The 18,912-nt window shown below is 53.4% G+C and overlaps 1 protein-coding gene and 1 pseudogene across 2 annotated transcripts in view; one reads left to right on the forward strand and one right to left on the reverse strand.

The window, feature by feature from the left end:
- The first annotated feature begins 3,865 nt into the window (after nucleotides 1–3,865).
- LOC147360759 (metallothionein-2A pseudogene) lies at nucleotides 3,866–4,427 on the forward strand (annotated as a pseudogene).
- An 8,251-nt stretch (nucleotides 4,428–12,678) lies between these two features.
- The window catches only part of ADARB2 (adenosine deaminase RNA specific B2 (inactive)), a 235,560-nt gene continuing 229,326 nt past the window's right edge, over nucleotides 12,679–18,912 (reverse strand). The window contains exons 8-10 of one of the 2 annotated variants that reach the window (XM_086333575.1): nucleotides 16,916–17,097; nucleotides 14,698–14,876; nucleotides 12,679–14,284 (exon numbers count right to left, since the gene is read on the reverse strand). In XM_086333575.1, coding sequence (XP_086189701.1) covers nucleotides 14,108–14,284; nucleotides 14,698–14,876; nucleotides 16,916–17,097 — 538 coding nt within the window. In that variant the 3' untranslated portion in view covers nucleotides 12,679–14,107. The other variant, XM_086333576.1, reaches the window with a different exon arrangement.

Genomic DNA, 18,912 nt, shown 5'->3' on the forward strand with positions numbered 1-18,912 from the left:
AGGCTGAAGAGAGTGTCATGAAGTGAGAGGGACAAGAGCAAGGTTTCGGCCACTCGAGAAGCGTGACCGGGTGTGGAGGGCGTCCATGATGGAGGCGGCTTGGTCAGGCTTGAGAAGGGTGGCTTACTCCATGTGCGCTAGGCACCTCCAGACGAGTGCATGGGAGTCTGGTTCCATGGGATTCGTGGTGAGTGTCTAGCTGAGGCAGCAGGGCTTATCCCATGATGAGGGCAGTTCGCAGGTCCCGTCAGGCTAGCACACAGATGTCCGTGGTACCCAAAGGGTGCTACCGTGTGTGAGAAGGACCCCCTTCTCCCCCCTCCCAATGATAGGGAAATGCTGGGAAATTTTAGCTATGATTTGGAGACTGTAGTTGTTACCTGGGCCAAGTTCATCTACCCCGTGCTGCCGGGCCCCTTGTCACCACCGGCCCACAACCCCATCCTCCCACCTGCATGCTGGGTGAGCTGTTGCATGCTCCACCAGCCCAGACATGGCTATTATAGTGCTGCCTGGGAAATCTTGGAACTGGAACTGAGAAAGTCCATTTCTCTCCAGTAGTTCAGCTATGTGAAAATATGCCAGGTGCTTCTAAGTGAAGAGAAAATAACTACGATTCTGTGCTCAGCAAGACCTCCTTCAGGAATGAGTGTGAAGTGATGGTCTGTGGATAAACAGAAGCAGTTTTTACCAGCACCCCTCCCCTAAGGGACCTTTCAGTTCAGTTCAGTCGCTCAGTTGTGTCCAACTCTTTGTGACCCCTTGAACCACAGCACACCAGGCCTCCCTGTCCATCACCAACTCCCGGAGTCCACCCAAACCCATGTCCATTGTGTCGGTGATGCCATCCAACCATCTCATCCTCTGTCGTCCCCTTCTCCTCCTGCCCTCAATCTTTCCCAGCATCAGGGTCTTTTCAAATGAGTCAGCTCTCCACATCAGGTGGCCAAAGTATTGGAGTTTCAGCTTCAACGTCAGTCCCTCCAGTGAACACCCAGGACTGAAAATGTAAAGGGACCTTTACAAGGATGTTCTGTAAGAAGAAAAAGTCACAAAGGCATGGTTTCAAATGGACCAGTACACTGGCACACATCTGCACCAAGTTACGTCTGATTGGAGATTGGGTTTTAAATATCTGTTTTTGTTCTGCTGGGGTTTGAAAAAATAAGGCCTTAAGTTATTAAATATTTATAGAGAAATTTCAATGCTAACCACAAAGAAAAGCACCTTGGAAAGAAAAAAGAAATGGTTAGACACGGTTACTGTGAGGGACTGGGAAATACGGTAAATGAGAGTAGGGTAGAAGTGAGGTTTTATTGTATTTCTTTTTAGAGTTTTTGGAATTTCAGAACCTTTGAAATACATCACGTTATCTGAGAAGTTTTTGCTTTTTTGAACATGTGACAAAAAGAGGGTTAAAATCAACCATATTTTAAATATTTTAAAACTTTAACATAGATATTAGAAAAGACATAAAATGACAGACCATCAGGTTTATTAATAGGAAGAGTCCATATTATAAAAGTGTCAGTTCTCCCCATATTGGCAAGTAGATACAGTGCAGTTCCAATCCAAATCACCCAGGTTTTTTTTGAGGCATTGGACAGTGTGGTTCCTAAGTTTTATTAGAAAGAGCAAAGGCCAGGGTTAACAAGATGCCCAAGAAGAGAAAAGAGGAGGCAAGAAAAGAGAAGAAAAAATTTACCTCAAGTCTGGCAGGGCTGTAGTATGCAGAGTGAGGGGTTTGCACAGAGTGGGAAATTGACCAATATAACAAAGATATCAAAGTCAATTCATGCATAAATGAAAACCTGAACCATTTCAGCTCATATAGTCATAGATCAGCGGGGGGAAATGAATGGTTCTAGTACTACTGGTTATTCATGTGGAGGAAGATAGTAAAACTGGATCCCTGTCTCACACACCAAGGGTTTCCCTGGTGGCTCAGACTCCTGCAATGCAGGAGATGCAGGTTTGATCTCTGGGGTTGGGAGTGGATACCCACTCAGGTGTTCTTGCCTGGAGGATCCCATGGACAGAGGAGCCTGGGGGGCTATAGTTCATGGGGGTCACAAAGAGTCAGATATGACTAACTAACACACCCACATCTCACAACAGAAGGAGAATCAATTCCAGCATTATATGTGAAAGACAGAACATTAAAAGAAAAACTGAAAAATTCTTAAAGAGATGATAATACCAGACCATTTTACCTGTCTCCTGCGAAACCTGTATGCAGGTCAAGAAGCAACAGTTAGAACTGCACATGGAGCAACAGACTGGTTCAAAATTGGGAAAGGAGTATGACAAGGCTGTATATTTTCACTCTGCTTATTTAACTTCTATGCAGAGTACATGTGAAATGCCAGGCTGGATGAAACACAAGCTGGAATCAAGATTGCTGGGAGAAATAACAACCTCAGATATGCAGATAACACCACCCTAATGGTAGAAAGTGAAGAACTAAAGAGCCTCTTGATGAGGGTAAAAGAGGAGAGTGAAAAAGCTGGCTTAGAACTCAGCGTTCAAAAAGCTAAGATCTTGGCATCCAGTCTCATCACTTCATGGCAGATAGAAGGGGAAAAGTAGAAGTAATGACAAATTTTATTTTCTTGGGCTCCAGAATCACTGCAGATGGTGACTGCAGCCATGAAATTAAAAGATGCTTGTTCCTTGGAAGGAAAACTGACAAACCTAGACAGAGTATTAAAAAGCAGAGATATCACCTTGCTGACAAAGGTCTAAATACTCAAAGCTATGGTTTTTCCAGTAGTCATGTATGGATGTGAGAGTTGGACCATAAAGAAGTCTGAGTGCCAAAGAATTGATGCTTTTGAACTGTGGTGCTGGAGAAGACTCTTGAGAGTCCCTTGGCCTGCAAGGAGATGAAACCAGTCAATCCTAAAGGAAATCAACCCTGAATATTCATTGGAAGGACTGATGCTGAAGCTCCAATACTTGGGCCACCTGATGCAAAGAGTCAACTCATTTGAATGATGCTGGGAAAGATTGGAGGCAAAAGGAGAAGGGGCAGCAGAGAATGAAATGGTTAGATAGCGTCACTAACTCAATGGACATGAATTTGAGCAAACTCCAGGAGATAGTGAAGGACAGGGGAGCCTGGCGAGCTCTAGTCCCTGGGCTTGCAAAGAGCACATGTTCAAGGTCATAGCACCAAACATGGAACAACCGGCACACACCACCAGGGACTGGAAAGCAAATCTTGGTACATCTACACAGCAAAATGTGACATAACAGAAACTGGATGACTCACATGCAGCTGTGTGCAACTGTTGGACCGTATGAAACCTCGTGAGGCATGAGCCATCCAGCCTTGCATGTGATCATAGCCTCGTATTTTGTGGGATGAAACCCAACATTCCGAATGGTCCTCTGTAGGCCAGAAATAGGGCTGGAGTGAAGGAAATGGTGAGATCAGGAGGAGCTGAGACTGGCACCATGCCATTCCTCATCTGGATCCTGGGCACACAGGTGCTGGTCCTGATCTTGACAGTGGGCACATGGGTGCCGATCCTGATCTGGACAGTGGGCACACGGGCACCGGCCCTGACCTGGATGGTGGGCACACGGGTGCTGGCCCTGACCTGGATGGTGGGCACATGGACGCCGGCCCTGATCTGGAGGGTGGGCACACGGGGGCAGGTCCTGATCTGGACGCTGGGCACACGGGTGCGTGTTCCAGTTCTCACACTGTATAACCTGAGTGCTCCTACAGATGTTCCTTTAATGTGTCTAACATAATACAACCAAGATAATAGAAACAGTTCTAAAGAGAAAGTGTTGGATCAAGTGAATGCTGGTAAGATGAGGGAATTTGTAGTAATATTTTTCCCCACATCAGTTTCATGCTTATTGCAAACCCTGTTTTTTCACTTCAGATACTAGTTCTTCCACTTACAAACGTGTAAATTGTCTGAATTGTCTCATTTTCCGTCATTGTATGTTCCATGGGAGGAAACGCAAAGCCAATTTTGTTCCAAGATCATGTTCTTGAGAAAAGCAGTCACTGAGCACACGCCCCGTTGCCATCCTCGCCATCCTTTGTGCAGTCGTCTCTGGACCCCAGCCCTGCTTCAGTTCGCCGTGGATCCCAACCGCTCCTGCACCGCAGGTGGGTCCTGCACATGTGCCGGCTCTTGCAAATGCAGAGATTGCAAGGCACCTCCTGCAGGAAGAGCTGCTGCGCCTGTGGCCGCATGGGCCGTGCCATGTGTGCCAGGGCTGCAGCTGCAGAAGGGCCTCAGACACGTGCACCCGCTGCGCCTGAAGGCGGGGAGGGCCTGCTGTCCAGTGTAAAAAGAACAACATGTACAAACGTGCAGGTTTTAAAAAATGCAACCTGACATGTTTGTTACATCCCTTTCTTTCTTTCTTTTTTGTCCTATAAAATACAAGAATGATAATAACAGTGGTTGGCTTTAAAAAAAAATAGTCATGAAGGCAGTTGTCAAAAGGCAGAAGTTTATACTGGCAAAATTGGGTTGTTGGTCAGATATAGTTTATAAATCCTGGCTTTATTTATTTATTTATTTTTTTTGTAGTTGGCACATCTTGACATGAGCCATAGATGCTATTTTGAATTCTCAATGCCTTTTATTAGATCTTTAAATCAATTACTACTAATATGATGAGAAATTCAGAGTTTTCAACCAGTTTTAAATCCTGGCTTTAAAGTGGGAAATGTAATAAGGATTTCATTTACCAGGTGTGATCATAAAACAATAAAAGTAGTTTTCTTATGTTCCTCATAAGTGGGGACTGAAGGCAATTTCAAATCCAGGAGACAGTCCAAAAATTGTGTTGAGTGGGGGCCACGTGCCAGAATAAGACTTTTTATTCTCACAGTCTTGTTTCGGGGAAAGCAGCATTTATTTGGCTAAGTGGGTAAGTTCTCATATATTTGCTAAAATAAAATCATTTTCTACAATGCATATGTATTACTAATGTCTTCTACCTCTGAATTGATTCTCAACAAATAATATAAAAATGTCCTGCTGGTGAACTTTTTCTGCTTTTTCAGTGATACAATTATTTGTGTATGTTCTGTAACTAGTTCTCTCTATTGTAAATAGGAACCTGATTTTCCTTTTTTTAGACACAGTTTTATTGGGGTCTAATTGAACGTGTGAAATACACTGATCATATATGAAGTGTAAAATAGGTATGGATGGGGCAGAGGTGCTGGAGGTTACGGAGCCAGGGTTTCAAAACTACTCTGGTTAACACGCTAAGGGCTTTAGTGGGAATGGTGGACAGTGTGCGAGAGCTGATGGGAGTGATGTGGAAACCATAAGAAAGACCAAAACCCTGGTGCAGACATGAAGAACGCCTCTGAGGACCGTTCAGTAGACTGGACTGAGTGTCTAAACATGGGTCAATAGAATCGTCCCAAACAGGAATCCAAAGAGGAAAAAACAAAAAAGTCAGAATAGAACATCCAGGGACAGTTACAGAAAGGTGTGATGTCCACATTTGGGAACTGGAGGAGAGGACGGAGCAAGGAGATTTGAAATAATAATAGCTGAGAATTTCCTAAAAGTAATGACATAAAGCAGACCACAAATCAGAGATGCTGGGGGGTGCCTTCAAGTGCAGAAAGGCCAGAAAATCAACACTTGGGCACGTCACATTCAAACTGCAGAACAGCGAAAACAAAATCTAGAACGTACCGCGAATATACCACAGCTAGGACAGAGGGATGAGAGGAGCATGGGACGTTTCATCAGAAACCACGCCGGCGAGAGGAGAGTCAGATAGTACGTGTGCACGTGTGTACAGAGCAGTCATCGTGCTCATGGATTCTGTGGTCGAGTTCAGAAAGGGTGTGTCAGAGGTGACTGTTTTCTCCTCCACGATGTCTGAGAGGATCGCACGCTGGGAGCAGTGCAGTCACAGCTCTGGAGTCATCTGCAGGTGTCTTCATGTGCATCTGGCCCCTGAGCTGGCTTGATATGGAAGGCTGGCTCAGCTCAGAAGCTGCCTCTCGTGTGGACTAGGTTCATGGCATGAAGGCCTCAGGGAAATCTTCCTCGGCAGGGGCCCAGATGTCAACAGTGAGCGTCCCGTCTGTGGGGCAGAAGTGGGGGCCCGTGGCACCCTGTCTGCCCGGGCACTGCCTTGGGTGCTTGTGTATTAGCTGCTCACTGAGCCTCACGGCCACAGTTTACGGGTAGGTGGTCTCTTCCCAGTGTCTCAGCGTGGACCAGAGAGGGAAGGGGGGTTCTGGCTGAGACAGTCCAGCTCTGGGGTTGGTGCTGATGCTGCTGACAAGCTGACCCTGGCATCAGGTCTCTGCCCATCTGGCCCCTGGGGCTCCCAGGCTGTGGCCGTGCTTCCAGCTGCCTTGTCCCCACACCTGCCCACTGGGCACCTGCTCTGACCACGTCCACATGTGTCACCCCCAGGGGACAGGATGGTGGGTGTCTTCTCTGAGCTGTGGGGTGTCCAGGGGCAGAGGAGCCCCCTTCCGGGAGAGGGGTCCAGCAACAGGCAAGAAGGGCAGTGAATGTGTTGGGTCTAGTCCCTCTGCAGTGACCTTGACTTATCTCTGAATCTCTGCACACTTCCCAGTGGCTACCTCTTGAGATAGTCCCTACGAGCATTTATAAATTAGGGCTTCTGATGTCTCTCCTCGAGGCAGGGCAGCTTGCATTTCCCTTTTCTCACCTCTGGACTCTTCCTGCGGATGACCCTGCCCAGGGTGGTCTTGTCCTGTCTTCACGCCCCCACAAGGTGCCCTTGCCTCCCTATGATTATTCCAGCACCCCCACCCCTGGCACCAGACTTGCCTGGTCACTTGGTTTGTGGCCTCCTTGTTTCATTGGAAAGCAGTGCTGTCCACTGCTAATTATGTCTTGCCTGTGTTGTGAACACCATTTAATTTCTTTTTAAATTGCTTTGTGTTCATTGCCACCAACTAGTCTATGAGCTCTTTGGGACTAGAGAGCACATGTGTTTTATTATCTCTAAGGATAGAGGACGATGGGTTGTTCATAGCAAGTCTCAATAAATACTATTTATTGAAGAACCTGGAGAGTGATCACTTTGACTCTTCCTGTTAGTGAACGGTTGGAGTCCTGTGATGGCAAGGAGGGCGGAAAACCTCCAGACTCGAGTAGTAACTCATCATTATGACTATTTATTACCAAAAACAAACACATTCCCCTTAACATACTTAATGAATCCTTGTCACAACCCTTTGCTGCAGGTATGATTCTGTTGTTAAAAGATGAGGGATTGGGGTTCAAAGGCAGGAGCCGCCTTGCTCAGAGCTGTGGGTGAGTGCGGTCTTCCCTGATGCCAAAGTGAAAGTTGCCCAGTTATGTCCGACTCTGCGACCCCATGGACCATACTGTCGTGGGTAGCCTTTCCCTCCTCCAGAGGATCTTCCCAACCCAGGGATCGAACCCAGGACTCCCACATTGCAGGCGGATTCTTTCCCAGCTGAGCCACAGGGGAAGCCCAAGAATACTGGCGTGGGTAGCCTATCCCTTCTCCAGCGCACCTTCCCGACCCAGGGATCAAACTGGATTCCCCTGCATGGCAGGCAGATTTTTCACCAGCTGAGCCACCAGGGAAGCCCCAAGTCACCGTGCAAACAGCCTCCACCCACTGAGGAAACCAACCAACCAGGTGCTGGATAAGCTGAGGTCAGTGCAAAGAGATTCATGGGTCCTCAGGGCACCCCAGTTCGGGTGGCAGCTGAGTCCCTGCTGGACAGGGTGGGTGGTCCACAGAGCACCCCTAGTCCCCGTGAGCTCTCGGTGTGGAGAACAGGTTTTTCTTGAAAACTTGAAGCAGCCCTCGCTGAGGGGCCTCAGTTCTGGGGTTTAGTGGAGAAGCTCAGCAGCCTCACTCGCTCCTTGCACCGGGCACCTGAGGCGCGGCCTCGCAGAGCAGAGCGGGCTCTCAGGTGGGATGTCCGCAGGAGGGAGGCAGAGACTGGCCATCACAGTCACAGCCACAGGCAAGGTGGGCGAGGCTGCTGCCTTCGGGGCTGAGCTGCAGTTCTGCATTCCCAGCCAGGCCTCTCCTCCTGTCTGTGGCCGCAGGCCTCCACAAGAGCTGCTTCCCTGAGGGCACGAAGGCTGCCTGCCTGGACGGGCCCCTTGGCTCAGCCAGGCAGCGAGTGTCACCTGTCCCGGGCTCGCTCGTCCATGTGCCTCAGCCTGGGGAGGGGACGATGGATTTTAGTCCCCCCTCTTCCCCCAACGTGGGCTCCCCAGGCTGGGGGTGAGAGTCAGAAGTCACTCTGGACACTGACCCCTCGCGGAACAGAGCTCAGGGCGGAGAGCCCCCCCCCACTGGCCTCTTGCAGACGCTCCAGGTGCGGTCCTGGCCGAGGTGGTCACCGCCTGTGACACTGCCCTGCCGGGTCAGGATGGAGAAGAAATCCCACATGCAGGGAGGAAGGTTCCCTTCTCCCGTGATTAGACGTGGCCTGACTCACCCACAGGGAACTGCAAGTGTGGTGGACACTTATCCTTCTGGCTACTGGCTTTCTGAACCCGCTTCTCTATGCAGGGACCCCAACCGTGGCAGAAGCAGAGCCTGAGGCCTGGAGGCTGGGTCTGGGGGGAGAGTGGCCAAGGGGGGCTGACGTCCCTGACGGTGTGTCTGGCTCAGCCCCAGCCCAGGGCATTCAAGGCCAGAGGTCAGCCTTGGTCTGCCCCTGCGTCCTCGGCCTCTGGGGGGGCTGTCCTAGCCTCACACAGTCCCCACTCCTTGCAGGTAGGAGCCCATGGGGACCGGAAGCAGCTGCCGCTTGGTGAGAGGGGTTCTCCGAGTGTGCAAAGGAATTGTGGACGCTCCTCCTCCCCTTGTGTCCAGGACCTGTCTCCCTGAGGGTTCACAGTGCTGCTGAGCGACCAGCCCGGGTGCCCTGCTCCCCGTGGGGCGACTTGCCGGTCACGTGGTCACTGTCCTGTCCCTTAAACTTGGGTGATGTCGGGTCTGAGGAGCCCCCACATGGAGTCTGGGTGGCCCCCTGTCCAGACCTCAGGCTAACTCTCCCCGGGCCACTTTCCCGGGAGGAAGGACCCTGAGCTGACCTGCTGGCTGCCAGGTGCTGTTCGTCTCCTGTGGGCGGGTGTGGTCCCCCCCCAACTCCAGCTCCAGCTGGAGTCACCCTGGGGGGAGGGCGACTCTCGGTGGACTTCGTCTGTGAGGCCTGGGGGACAGCCTGAGTCATCTGCCTGTGCGGACACTCTTGTGGCCCCACCTGGGACAGCAGGGTGGTCACACGCTGCCTGCATTCAGCCCATTCACCTCATCTGGAGTGTCGGTCCCAGGAGTCCCTGTCCCCAGAGTCCCTGTCCCCCGAGTCCCTGTCCCCCCCGGAGTCCCCTCCCCCGAGTCCCTGTCCCTGGAGTCCTCGTCCCCGGAGTCCCTGTCCTCTCGGAGTCCCTGCCCCCGGAGTCCATGTCCCCAGAGTTCCTGTCCCCTGAGTCCCTGTGTCTGGAGTCCCTGTCCCCGGAGTCCCAGTCCCCCGAGTCCCTGCTCCCCAAATCCCTGTCTCCCTGGAGTCCCTGTCCCCGGAGTCCCTGTCCCCGGAGCCCCTGTCCCCTGAGTCCCTGTCCCTCGAGTCCCTGTCCCTCGAGTCCCTGTCCCCCAAGTCCCTGTCCCCCCAGAGTCCCTGTCCCCCAAGTCCCTGTCCAGCAGAGTCCCTATCCCTGGCCTCTGGCCACCAGGGGGCATCTGTTGTCCTTTTCACCTTGGGCTCGTTTCCCTCCAGACTGGGGGGCTCAGACCCCTTTGCCTGAGGCCTGATCTCAGATGCACTCCTGTAAGAAGATGAAAGTTCAGAAGCTGACCCTGCTGATTCTTCGTGGGGGCAGAACTGTGGACTCTGAGCCCCTAGAACTCTGCTTGATGAGAAACGCCCAACACCCAAGGAAAGCACAATTGTGCTTAATGTTTTTATTCACTTAACAGAAACATTCACTTATCAGATTTCACTGAAGTGCAATTTACAGAACTCAGAGGCAAATTAACATATGTAAATTCATATTTTAAGGTTTCGGATTTTTTTTTTTACAAATATTACAAATGTACATCGATCGTTAACAATATTGCCATTCAGTCATGCTTTTCATGTACATACTTTGATTTAAGAATTACTATTTATTAAGTTCATTTTGCTTAAAAAATGCTGAAAATTAACTGGGCACTGCTGGGAAAGTGTTTTTCCTTTTTTACTGATGTGTGTACTGCGGAGTGGTAGAAACCTAGTGCCTGTGTGACACGAGGCCCTCGAGTCCAGGTCGTTTGGAGGGTATTTCTCCCCCGGCTTCCTTTCTCGCAGGAGTTGGGAACCAGGTGTTTCTTTCTCCAGGGCCGGTGCTGCCCGCACATCCCTGCAGCAGTGATACGATCTACATTTCAGAGCTGTGGTGTCAGTGTCCCTTTTGGTGAACAGGCTCCAGGGGTCTGAAGAGCCTGAACACGAAATCACGGGAACACGCCAGGGGCCGCCTAGTCCTGAGCAAAGACCTGAAACAGTCAACGAAGTGGGGCTCAGGGCAGACACGCCCCTGAGACCTGATGCTCAGTGGTACCAGGATGGGGGGTCAGGCAAAGGAAAGTGAGGAGGTCGAGGAGGGAGAAAGCGTGAGAAAGAAGAGGCAGCTGAAGGCAGCGGCTGCCTCTGCCTCTTGTTTCTGCCTCCCCCACCCACCACCTGCACTCTTCATTTGATCTGATTCAGTTTGTGGGAGGATCTTAGCAGGAGCTGGAGCATCCCGCATTCTCAGAACCCACCGTGCATCAGCTGGGGGTGAGTCAGGACCGGGCAGGGGTGGGCAGGGGCCCCCAGGGGCCCTCCCGAGTCAGAGCTTCCTCCCCACCGCCCACCCCCTGCAGGGACTCCATGCAGGGCCAGGGAGTATGTGGGACGATGGGGAGGAGCTCAGGCTCACCTGGCCGCTGAGGGGTGGTCCATAAACAGGCTTTCCTGACTTCCCTTTGGTCTCATCAGAAAGTGCTATTTGTTGTATTTTGGGGCCAATTAGACGAATTCATTGGAATGGCTTCTTAAAAAATGGGTATAGAAGTTTCTCTAAATTAAAAATGTCTAAGATTCAAATGTCTTTTTAATTTCTTTAAACAAGATACTATAGACACATCTTGAAATTTTTAATCTAAAAAATAGGATTTCATCAAAATACTCTAACTATTCTCTTCTGGGCATTGATATACCTTGTATTTACTATTTATGGCTCTCCAGACATGATAAACATTATACTGAAAAAAAAGAAAGAAAAAATGCATTTAACTTTACCGGTAAGAACAGAATACTTGAAAAAGGAATCATGTGGGAAAATATGAGCTGCGCCTGCTTGAAAAGCTCGTCAACGGTTCTGAGGAACAGTGGACGTTAAGACACCGTAGCCTCCAGCCATGAACAGGCTCAGAGAGGAGCAAAAGGCAACAGCAGTTATAGACCTGCACATCCTTTGCTTGGTAAAAACAAAACACAAATCTCGAATTGAGCAACTCGCTGTCACATGTGCGACCCGCTGCCCCCTCCCGGTTCTGCAGGTGGGTCCCGCCAAGACGCTCTGCACACGGAGCCCCAGGCCTTCCCGCAGGGAGCCGTGTGCGCTGGGGAGGGAGGTGGACGCCATGGCGCGGGTGGATGTGACCCAGCAGGGCAAGTGTGAGTGCGGAGGCATAGATGGTGCTCCAGCAGGTTCTGCGGGCGGTGGACGGTGGGCCCTTTCGTTGGCTCTGTCCTGCTTTCAGGGGAACTCAAGTTTTCTTCTCACAGAGGCTACAGGAGGGGTCCAGGAGGTGTCTGGCTCTGCTTGACTCATATTCCCCAGGTTTTTTTCCCCGCCTAAGCAGGGCCAGGCTCCTGGGGCTGGAGAGGAGGGAGAGGCACCTCTGGGCTCTGGGATGACCTGAGCTGGGCCCTCCCACCACCCCAGACCTCCTCCTCGAGCTTTCAGTCGTCCCAGCTCCTGCCCCCGCTTGCCCTCCTGTGCCAGGAACCCCGGGGCCCTTCCTCGTTTCCTGCTTACTCATGGCAAAGTGCCAGGCCCTGAGCCCTGGCTTTCTGCTGCCCTTGGACCCTTGTCTTGCTGCAGGCGGGCCCTGCAGACTCCTTGTCCACCTCTCCTGCCTAGAAGCACCGTTCTGACACGACAGACTGGCCCCAGACTGGTGCTTACGGGCACTGGGTGTCAGGTGCCAGCCTCCTCCAGGAGCAGATGTTTACATAATCAGTTGGGGTACTTTGTGGAAACCCAGTGCCTCAGATGAATGTGAACATGCAGCCCTGACCCAGGCCCTGGGGGAGGCTCAAGATGGGTGAGTGGGCGCCTTCTGAGCCCCTAAGCAGGTACTTTGGGCAGTGCCCCTGCCTCATTTGTGGGTCGCCCCCCCACCCCGCATCTTCCCTGGCATTTGCTCCCTGTGCCGGGAGCTCCTTCGTATGAAGTGTGGACGGTGTCCCTGAGGATCAGCTCAGGGTGCTGCGAGCTGGGGTTCTGCTCAGAGCCAGGACCAGGCTGTGCCTCCAGCCTCGAGAGCAGGGCTCCAACTCAGGCTCCAGAGTCAGAGTCACAACCGGCCCAAGGCCTCTGGCTGAGCTTCGTTTGGTGAGATGTCGGAGGATCAGAGACTTACATCAACTGGCCTTGACCCTGGCTGTGTAAGAATTAAGATTTTACTGTCTTTCCTCAGTTCTTAGGAAAGATCCCTATGAGTCATCTGTTTGCAAGAACGTTTTCATCTCTCTTGAAACTTTATCTCGGAAAAGTTGTTCACTGCCGAGCCAGTCTTCTCTTGTCAAAGAACTAGAGTGCTGAGTTTGACTTTATATTAAATCCTAGGAGAAGCGTCTCCTTCCAGACTTGTGATGAATACCGGCAGCTCGCTTTGTCTCGCTTTTGCCCCGTTGTTGTGGGATCTGTGAATGCAACGCTGTGCCTGCATTTGTCAGGTTAAGTGAGGAGCCCGGGCTGCTGTGGAGCTTTGCTGTTTCTATTTTGCACCATGAACGCCAGATCTTTTAACTGGAGGAACGAGGGGCTGGTTGACCAGCATGATGGAGCCAGACATGAGTCCTCAGTGGTGAGAGGCGTACGATGGGCTGAGGGTGTCCTGGGTGTCTCCCCACTGCATGGAGCGGGCTCAGGTTCCTGCCCCCTCAATCCCGGGCCCCCCAGGTGCACGGGGCAGGGGACCCAGAAGTGGCAGAACCCTGCCTGCTGCGCTGCTGCAGCTGCTTGAGTGAAGGGTTTGTCGTTCAGGACGGAGATCAGAGAGCCAAGATCGGGGACCAAGATCCGGCAGGTTCCGTGTGCTCTGGGCTTGCTTCTAATAAAGCTCAGGCACAAGGGCAGGACTCAGTCTGGGACGAGACGACCCCGAGTGGCTCAGACCTTGTCTGTGCTGTTGAGTCATCATCCACCAGGGATGCAGCCATGGGAGCGATGGTGTGGGGCCCTCGTCACCGGATGTCCGCAGGTGGGTTCCTCAGGCCCTTGATCGTGGCCCTGGTGCTTTGGGAACTGACCCTTTGCTCTGTGAGGATGGTTCACTCTCTGGTCCTGTTTTGGGGCTGCTTAATATCATGCACCTCAAGTCCTTTTGAAAGGAAGTGGAATAAAAACTGAAACCGATGAACGCGACAGCTCGTGCTTTCTGGCTTCTTTGGGGAGGAGCCCATGGCTTTTCTCTTCACTCGTGGCTTACCCTGAAGTCCCACACACTGTGCTTGTGGGAGCCCCTCGGTCAGGAGGTGCGTGGCGGGGTTGGGGCGCTGGGTGGGCCTGGCTGCTCCTCACCAGCTGCACCTCGGCACTTTTCAAGGCAGCACTTGGCACCTCCGGCCCGAATGGAAGCTCCCTTGGACACACGGGGGAGGGAGACAGGGCCATCTGTGCTGGAAGCGGGGTGTGGTGGGCAACCTCGGTCCTGGCCTCCTGGGAGTGGCCGTCAGAGAAGCACCATGCCCCTAACCCAAGGCAAGTTGCTCACCCGAGCTTGGACACGCGTGTTTCTGGAAACCAGAGGAAAGCGAACGCTTGGTGCGGGTCAGCACCGTGGGGGCGCCCGCCGCACGCAGCGTGCCCCGCCAGCCTCACAGCGCTAGCAGGAACTGGTCTTGCTCGGGTGGCTTCCTCACCCACGTGCCTAGGCCGGCCTTCTGGAACGCTCTGCACAGCTGCTGTTTGACGGCCTGGTAGGTGCGTGCCCCCAGCTTGGCCTCACAGTACATGGATGGCGTGTCCCCATGCCGTGGGATCCGTGTGCTCAGCTGTGGAACAGAGCGAGAGGGGCCATGAGCCCGCCGGGAGTGGCCTGGCCAGTGGGGGCCGTGGTGGGGGCTCCAACTGCTCGCTGGCCAGTCCGCAGCCCTGATACTCACTGCCATGTAACTGAGGGCACCTAACCTTAGAGCATCTGTCTCCTTCTGTCTGAACCGGAACCACATTGACTCTGAAGTCCCCGTAGACTTTTCATGGGCTGGGCCGGCCACAGCTGTTCACCACTGAGCCCCTTTCCATCTGTTTCTGGGGCCACAGGGAGAGCCTGCTGCGGGTGGGGGACGTGCTTGGAGGGGCCATGTCCAGGGTCCCTGGAGGACCAGTTGGCATGTTTGCGGTCACCTGGCCCCACCTGTGCCCCCCGCCACCCCCTGCCCTCAGACCCTGAGGGAGCAGCTCTCACCTTGCCATAGAGCCGTGCCCAGCGCGCCGAGAGCCTGTGCTTGCAGAGCCGAGAGGAGCGGCCACAGCTCCGCCTCCCAGTGGTGGCATCGATGACCTCCACGTCTGCTGTGCCCACCACCCAGTTCACGCTGAAGTGGGGTGCCTTCCCAGGCTGTCGCGCTTCCGCCTGACTCACTCCTGCCAAGAGAGGCCAGGTGCCGGGTGTGAGCGCTGCCCGCCCAGTGGGGACCGGGGCTGAGGGAGGGGCGGGCGGCCGCTGTCACTGGGCTTGGGCGCACTCAGGGCGTTGGAGGTAAGGCTGTCCAGTGAGGACACAGCCCATGTGTCCCCTCTCTGGATGTTTGTCCTGTGGACTGGGGAATGGATGGAGTCACGGGAAGGCCGCCTGAGAACACGTGTTCATGGGGCACCTGCTGCGTGCCAGCTTCCCACGGGGTGGATGCCAGGGTCACGGACACAAGATGGAGTGAAAAGAAGCGAGGCCTGAGGATGCAGGGCCACTGGCATGGCGAGGTGAGCAGAGGGCCCAGTGTGGACTGGAAACTGGCCTGTGTTTACATTTCAGGACAGCAGAGCATTAAACCGGTTCCTTCTAAGCCCAGGGGCTACTGTAGATTCTAAACCACAGAGGACGGTGGCCTCGAGGAAGGGCGCTGACCCTGGGCTCTCGGCCACGTGCCCTCCATGCCCTTCCACTCTGTGTGCAGCCAACATGGCCAGTCCCCGGGTCCTGCTGAGGTCACACAGGAGTGGGCAGAGGACGCGCTTGGCCTCGTATTCATGGTCCTGACGCTACAGGGTGTTCAGCCCAGCTCCTCCTCACCCCCACCCCCTTGGCCCTCCCGACACCTGGATCCAGCCACGGGGCACCCCTCCTGTCCGCATGCTGCTCCTCTGCAGCCTGCTACTCCCGAGTGGATGGCTGGATGGCTGGACAGTGGACGGGACCACTTAGTTCCCAGGGCAGCAGCGCCTGGTGCCGGAAGTCACTGCACTGCAGACCCAGCTCCTGTGGGCACCAACCCCCCAGGAAAGCCACCCCCAGGCTGTTGGTGGCCATCACCTGCCTGGGCTCCGGCCTGGGGACCCCTGGGCACAGCTTTGGGTCAGACTTGCAGGCACCGTTCATGGTGGGGAAGCGTGTGAGGGGACCCCGTCCACCACAGGTCTGCCCAGGGTCACAGCGAGGAAAGCTGGGCCATGGTCCTAGATGGCTCCTGCGACCCCTGTCCCATGACCTCCCTGCAGTTTGCCGAGGCCCCTCTCTGGCCCTGGCATCTGAGGGGGCTCCCTAATTCTGGCAGAGGGTTGCAGGTCTTAGGAACAGAGTCTCGTGTGTAAGAAGCCTGGGTCTCTGAGCACCAGGCAGTCCCAGCCCCGATGCTCTCCTGCCCTCTCTGAGCTCTGGGGTCCGAGATGCTATCCTTGGCCAGGGACCACTGTAGGGGTGGGGGGACCAGGGGTGGGAGGTGCCTCCTCTGGGGAGCTGGCCTGGCCTGTGGGTGCCCTCACAGCTTAGTGCCTTCTGTTTTCACTGCCACCCTGCGGGTACCACCAGTGCCCCTCGGCTCCTAAGTGAACAATTTCAGGGTCCCAGGCGCTCCTAGGCTGACTCTCACCACAGCCCTCCACCGTCTCTGTCTCCTCTTTCTGAGGATCTCGTCCAAGCCCAAGCCCTGGACCGGCTGGCCTCTGTGGGTCTACATGTGTCTGCCCAGCCCCACTGCAGGGGAGGAGCACAGGGAGCACAGAAACGCCCCTCTTCTACCTTCCCGGGGCCGCCGGTCAGGACAGGCTCTTCGGGATGGAGGGTCACCCCCACAGACCCCAGAGCTAGGCGGCTGCCAGGGCATAGCCATGTGACTCCTGGTCCTCAGGATCCCGGGCTGTGCCCCCTCCCAGGGTGGGGGTGCTGGGGGGACTCTCAGGAACTCGCTCCTGGATCAGGTCGGGGTGGCCGGTGGCCCTGGGTCCCCTCCGCCGTTGGACACGCGTGCTCATTGCCTGTGCTTCTGTGGCCCCGCAGACATGGCCCTGACAGTAACACCGCGCATGCGGGGAGTCCACCCTGGACTGTCACCAGTGCCTTCATCTGCCCGTCTGGTCTCCCAGGTACCGGGCGCTGGGTCTTAAGCAGCTGTAGGCCCGACCCGGAAAGCCTGCCCTGGGGCCCAGGGCTTGATACAGGGGTGTGCGTCTGGGGATGGCCTCCTTACCGCTGAGCAGGGGCCGGTTGTGCCGGTAGGAGGCAGGCAGCTGGCCGATGTCCTGGGTCCGGTGGCTCATGACGCGGGAGAGGTGGCCTGTGTGGCGCAGGCTGCCCACCACGATGCTGTGCAGGTACACGGGCTCGATGAAGTGGCAGAGCAGCGCGCCCTGCAGGCCCAGCACGTTCCACCTGGGGGGAGATGGGGGTCAGGCCCTGGGTGCCCGGCCCAGGGGGACCTGGCAGTGGGTGGGGCCTGCTCCGGTGACCCAACGAGTTCGCTGGGCTCTGGGCTGCTTTGACTTCAGGGGCCCTGAGCAGAGCATGGGGCTCCGAAATGAAAGCTGCTCTGGGTGCGTGTCGGCTTCTGCCAGCAAAGGTGACAGGGCCCTTGTCAGACTTTCCCCTAAATTTGGGTGGAACAAGGTTCTGCGTATGTGTTATTTAAGGCAGGATTCTGCGGTTTCCATTCTAAATAATGTGCTTAAAATCCAGCCTCCACCCGCCGCACAAGCATCACGCAGCTAATTTCTTACATCATTGTTCTTTTCATTAATTAACATTTCTCTACGGTTAGAGTGATTATTGTGGGGCCTCCACGCCGCACATTTCCTTTCATGATTAATAAGGAGTCATTATATTTCCCTTTCCCGAAGCAGTCAATTAACACAGAATTCTTTCCATTAATTACCGAACGCTCAAACCAGCAGGCCTACCTGGAGAGCAGTCTGCTCTGGGAACCTGTGACACCAATTGCCTTAAAAAGTTCTCTTTAAATTTTATTCCAAAAACACAAGCAATTTAGCTGGCGATATTAATTTGCCTCAGAAGCATCGAGGTGAATGAGAAACATCTTTTAATCTCATGCAAGAAAAGGCAGCCATCTGGCTGGCGAGCATGGAGGCGCATCCCCTCCTCCATAAGTGCGGGTCATTAAAGTAATGTGCTCACCCACATAAAACTCAAGTGGAATATAAAAGGTAATATTTACACACAAACAGTTTAGTCCCACAATTTAAACAGTCATTGGTTTTATGAAACGTTTACTTTAGCCTATCAGATTTGCATAACTTCACTTAAAAAAATGATTGTGGTCATTTCTGTGAGTCACATCCTGTCTCCTTGAAAGGAGTGGAGGGCTGTCCTTGGGGTTTGGTGGGCGATTTTCCCAGAGAGGTGGTGTCCGAAAGGTATGAAGGAGAGGACATTGCTGGAGGCATGAGATGCCGCAGAGTGGACATCCCCATGGATAACAAAGCCCTTTCTCAAACGATGAGGTCAGCGTTCCAGAGGCCGTCCATGGACTGGCTTGGAACAAAGCTGTATCTGAATGGTTCTGGCTGTGGGATTGTCTAAAGACAAACAAATTCTGTATCTGGCTTCCTCCTAATCACCTTCGCAGCAGAGATGATCAGCTTTCTCCTGGGCTGGCTGTAGGAGTTTAACTTGTCCAGCCAATGCTGTTGATAAAGCCAAAGTCACCCTGAATACAAACTGGAGAGTTTTCAGTTTTCTGGAGGGAATGGGAGAATGCCTTTCTTCTAGTTCAAACAGTGATATCACCGCAATGTTGACAGAGAAGAAAGTTCTAGATCTGGTTTCAGTGTAGATAATCCTAAAGAAATACGTTTGTGTCTGTCTGTCAGTCACTGAAACACCAACGATACCTGAGGGGCGATTCTGGGAAGCTGGCCTCTTTAATGAGGGATACACTCTCTGGACCCGGGCGGCCCCAGCCCAGACTGCCCTGCCCACACTCAAAGGGAGGGACCCCCGTGGCCCGAGATTTCAGCACAGAAGTCCCTGGACAGCAGCTGTAACTACTTGCAGTTCATTTTTATGGAGAAAGTTTTAATCTGTTCATTTAAAGACACATTGCAATCGATAATCAAGTTCAGGTGCTTAAAATTAGAAACCATATCTAAAGGAACATTAGTTCCAGAAGATTTAGACTTTTATAAGCCTCTGGACTCTGAGAGACAAGAGCTAAAGACCCCCAAAACCCGT

This window comes from Bos grunniens, chromosome 13 (assembly GCF_055505025.1).
Source record: "Bos grunniens cultivar Pamir isolate PY7600 chromosome 13, Bosgru_T2T1.0, whole genome shotgun sequence".
Taxonomy (NCBI): Eukaryota; Metazoa; Chordata; class Mammalia; order Artiodactyla; family Bovidae; genus Bos; species Bos grunniens.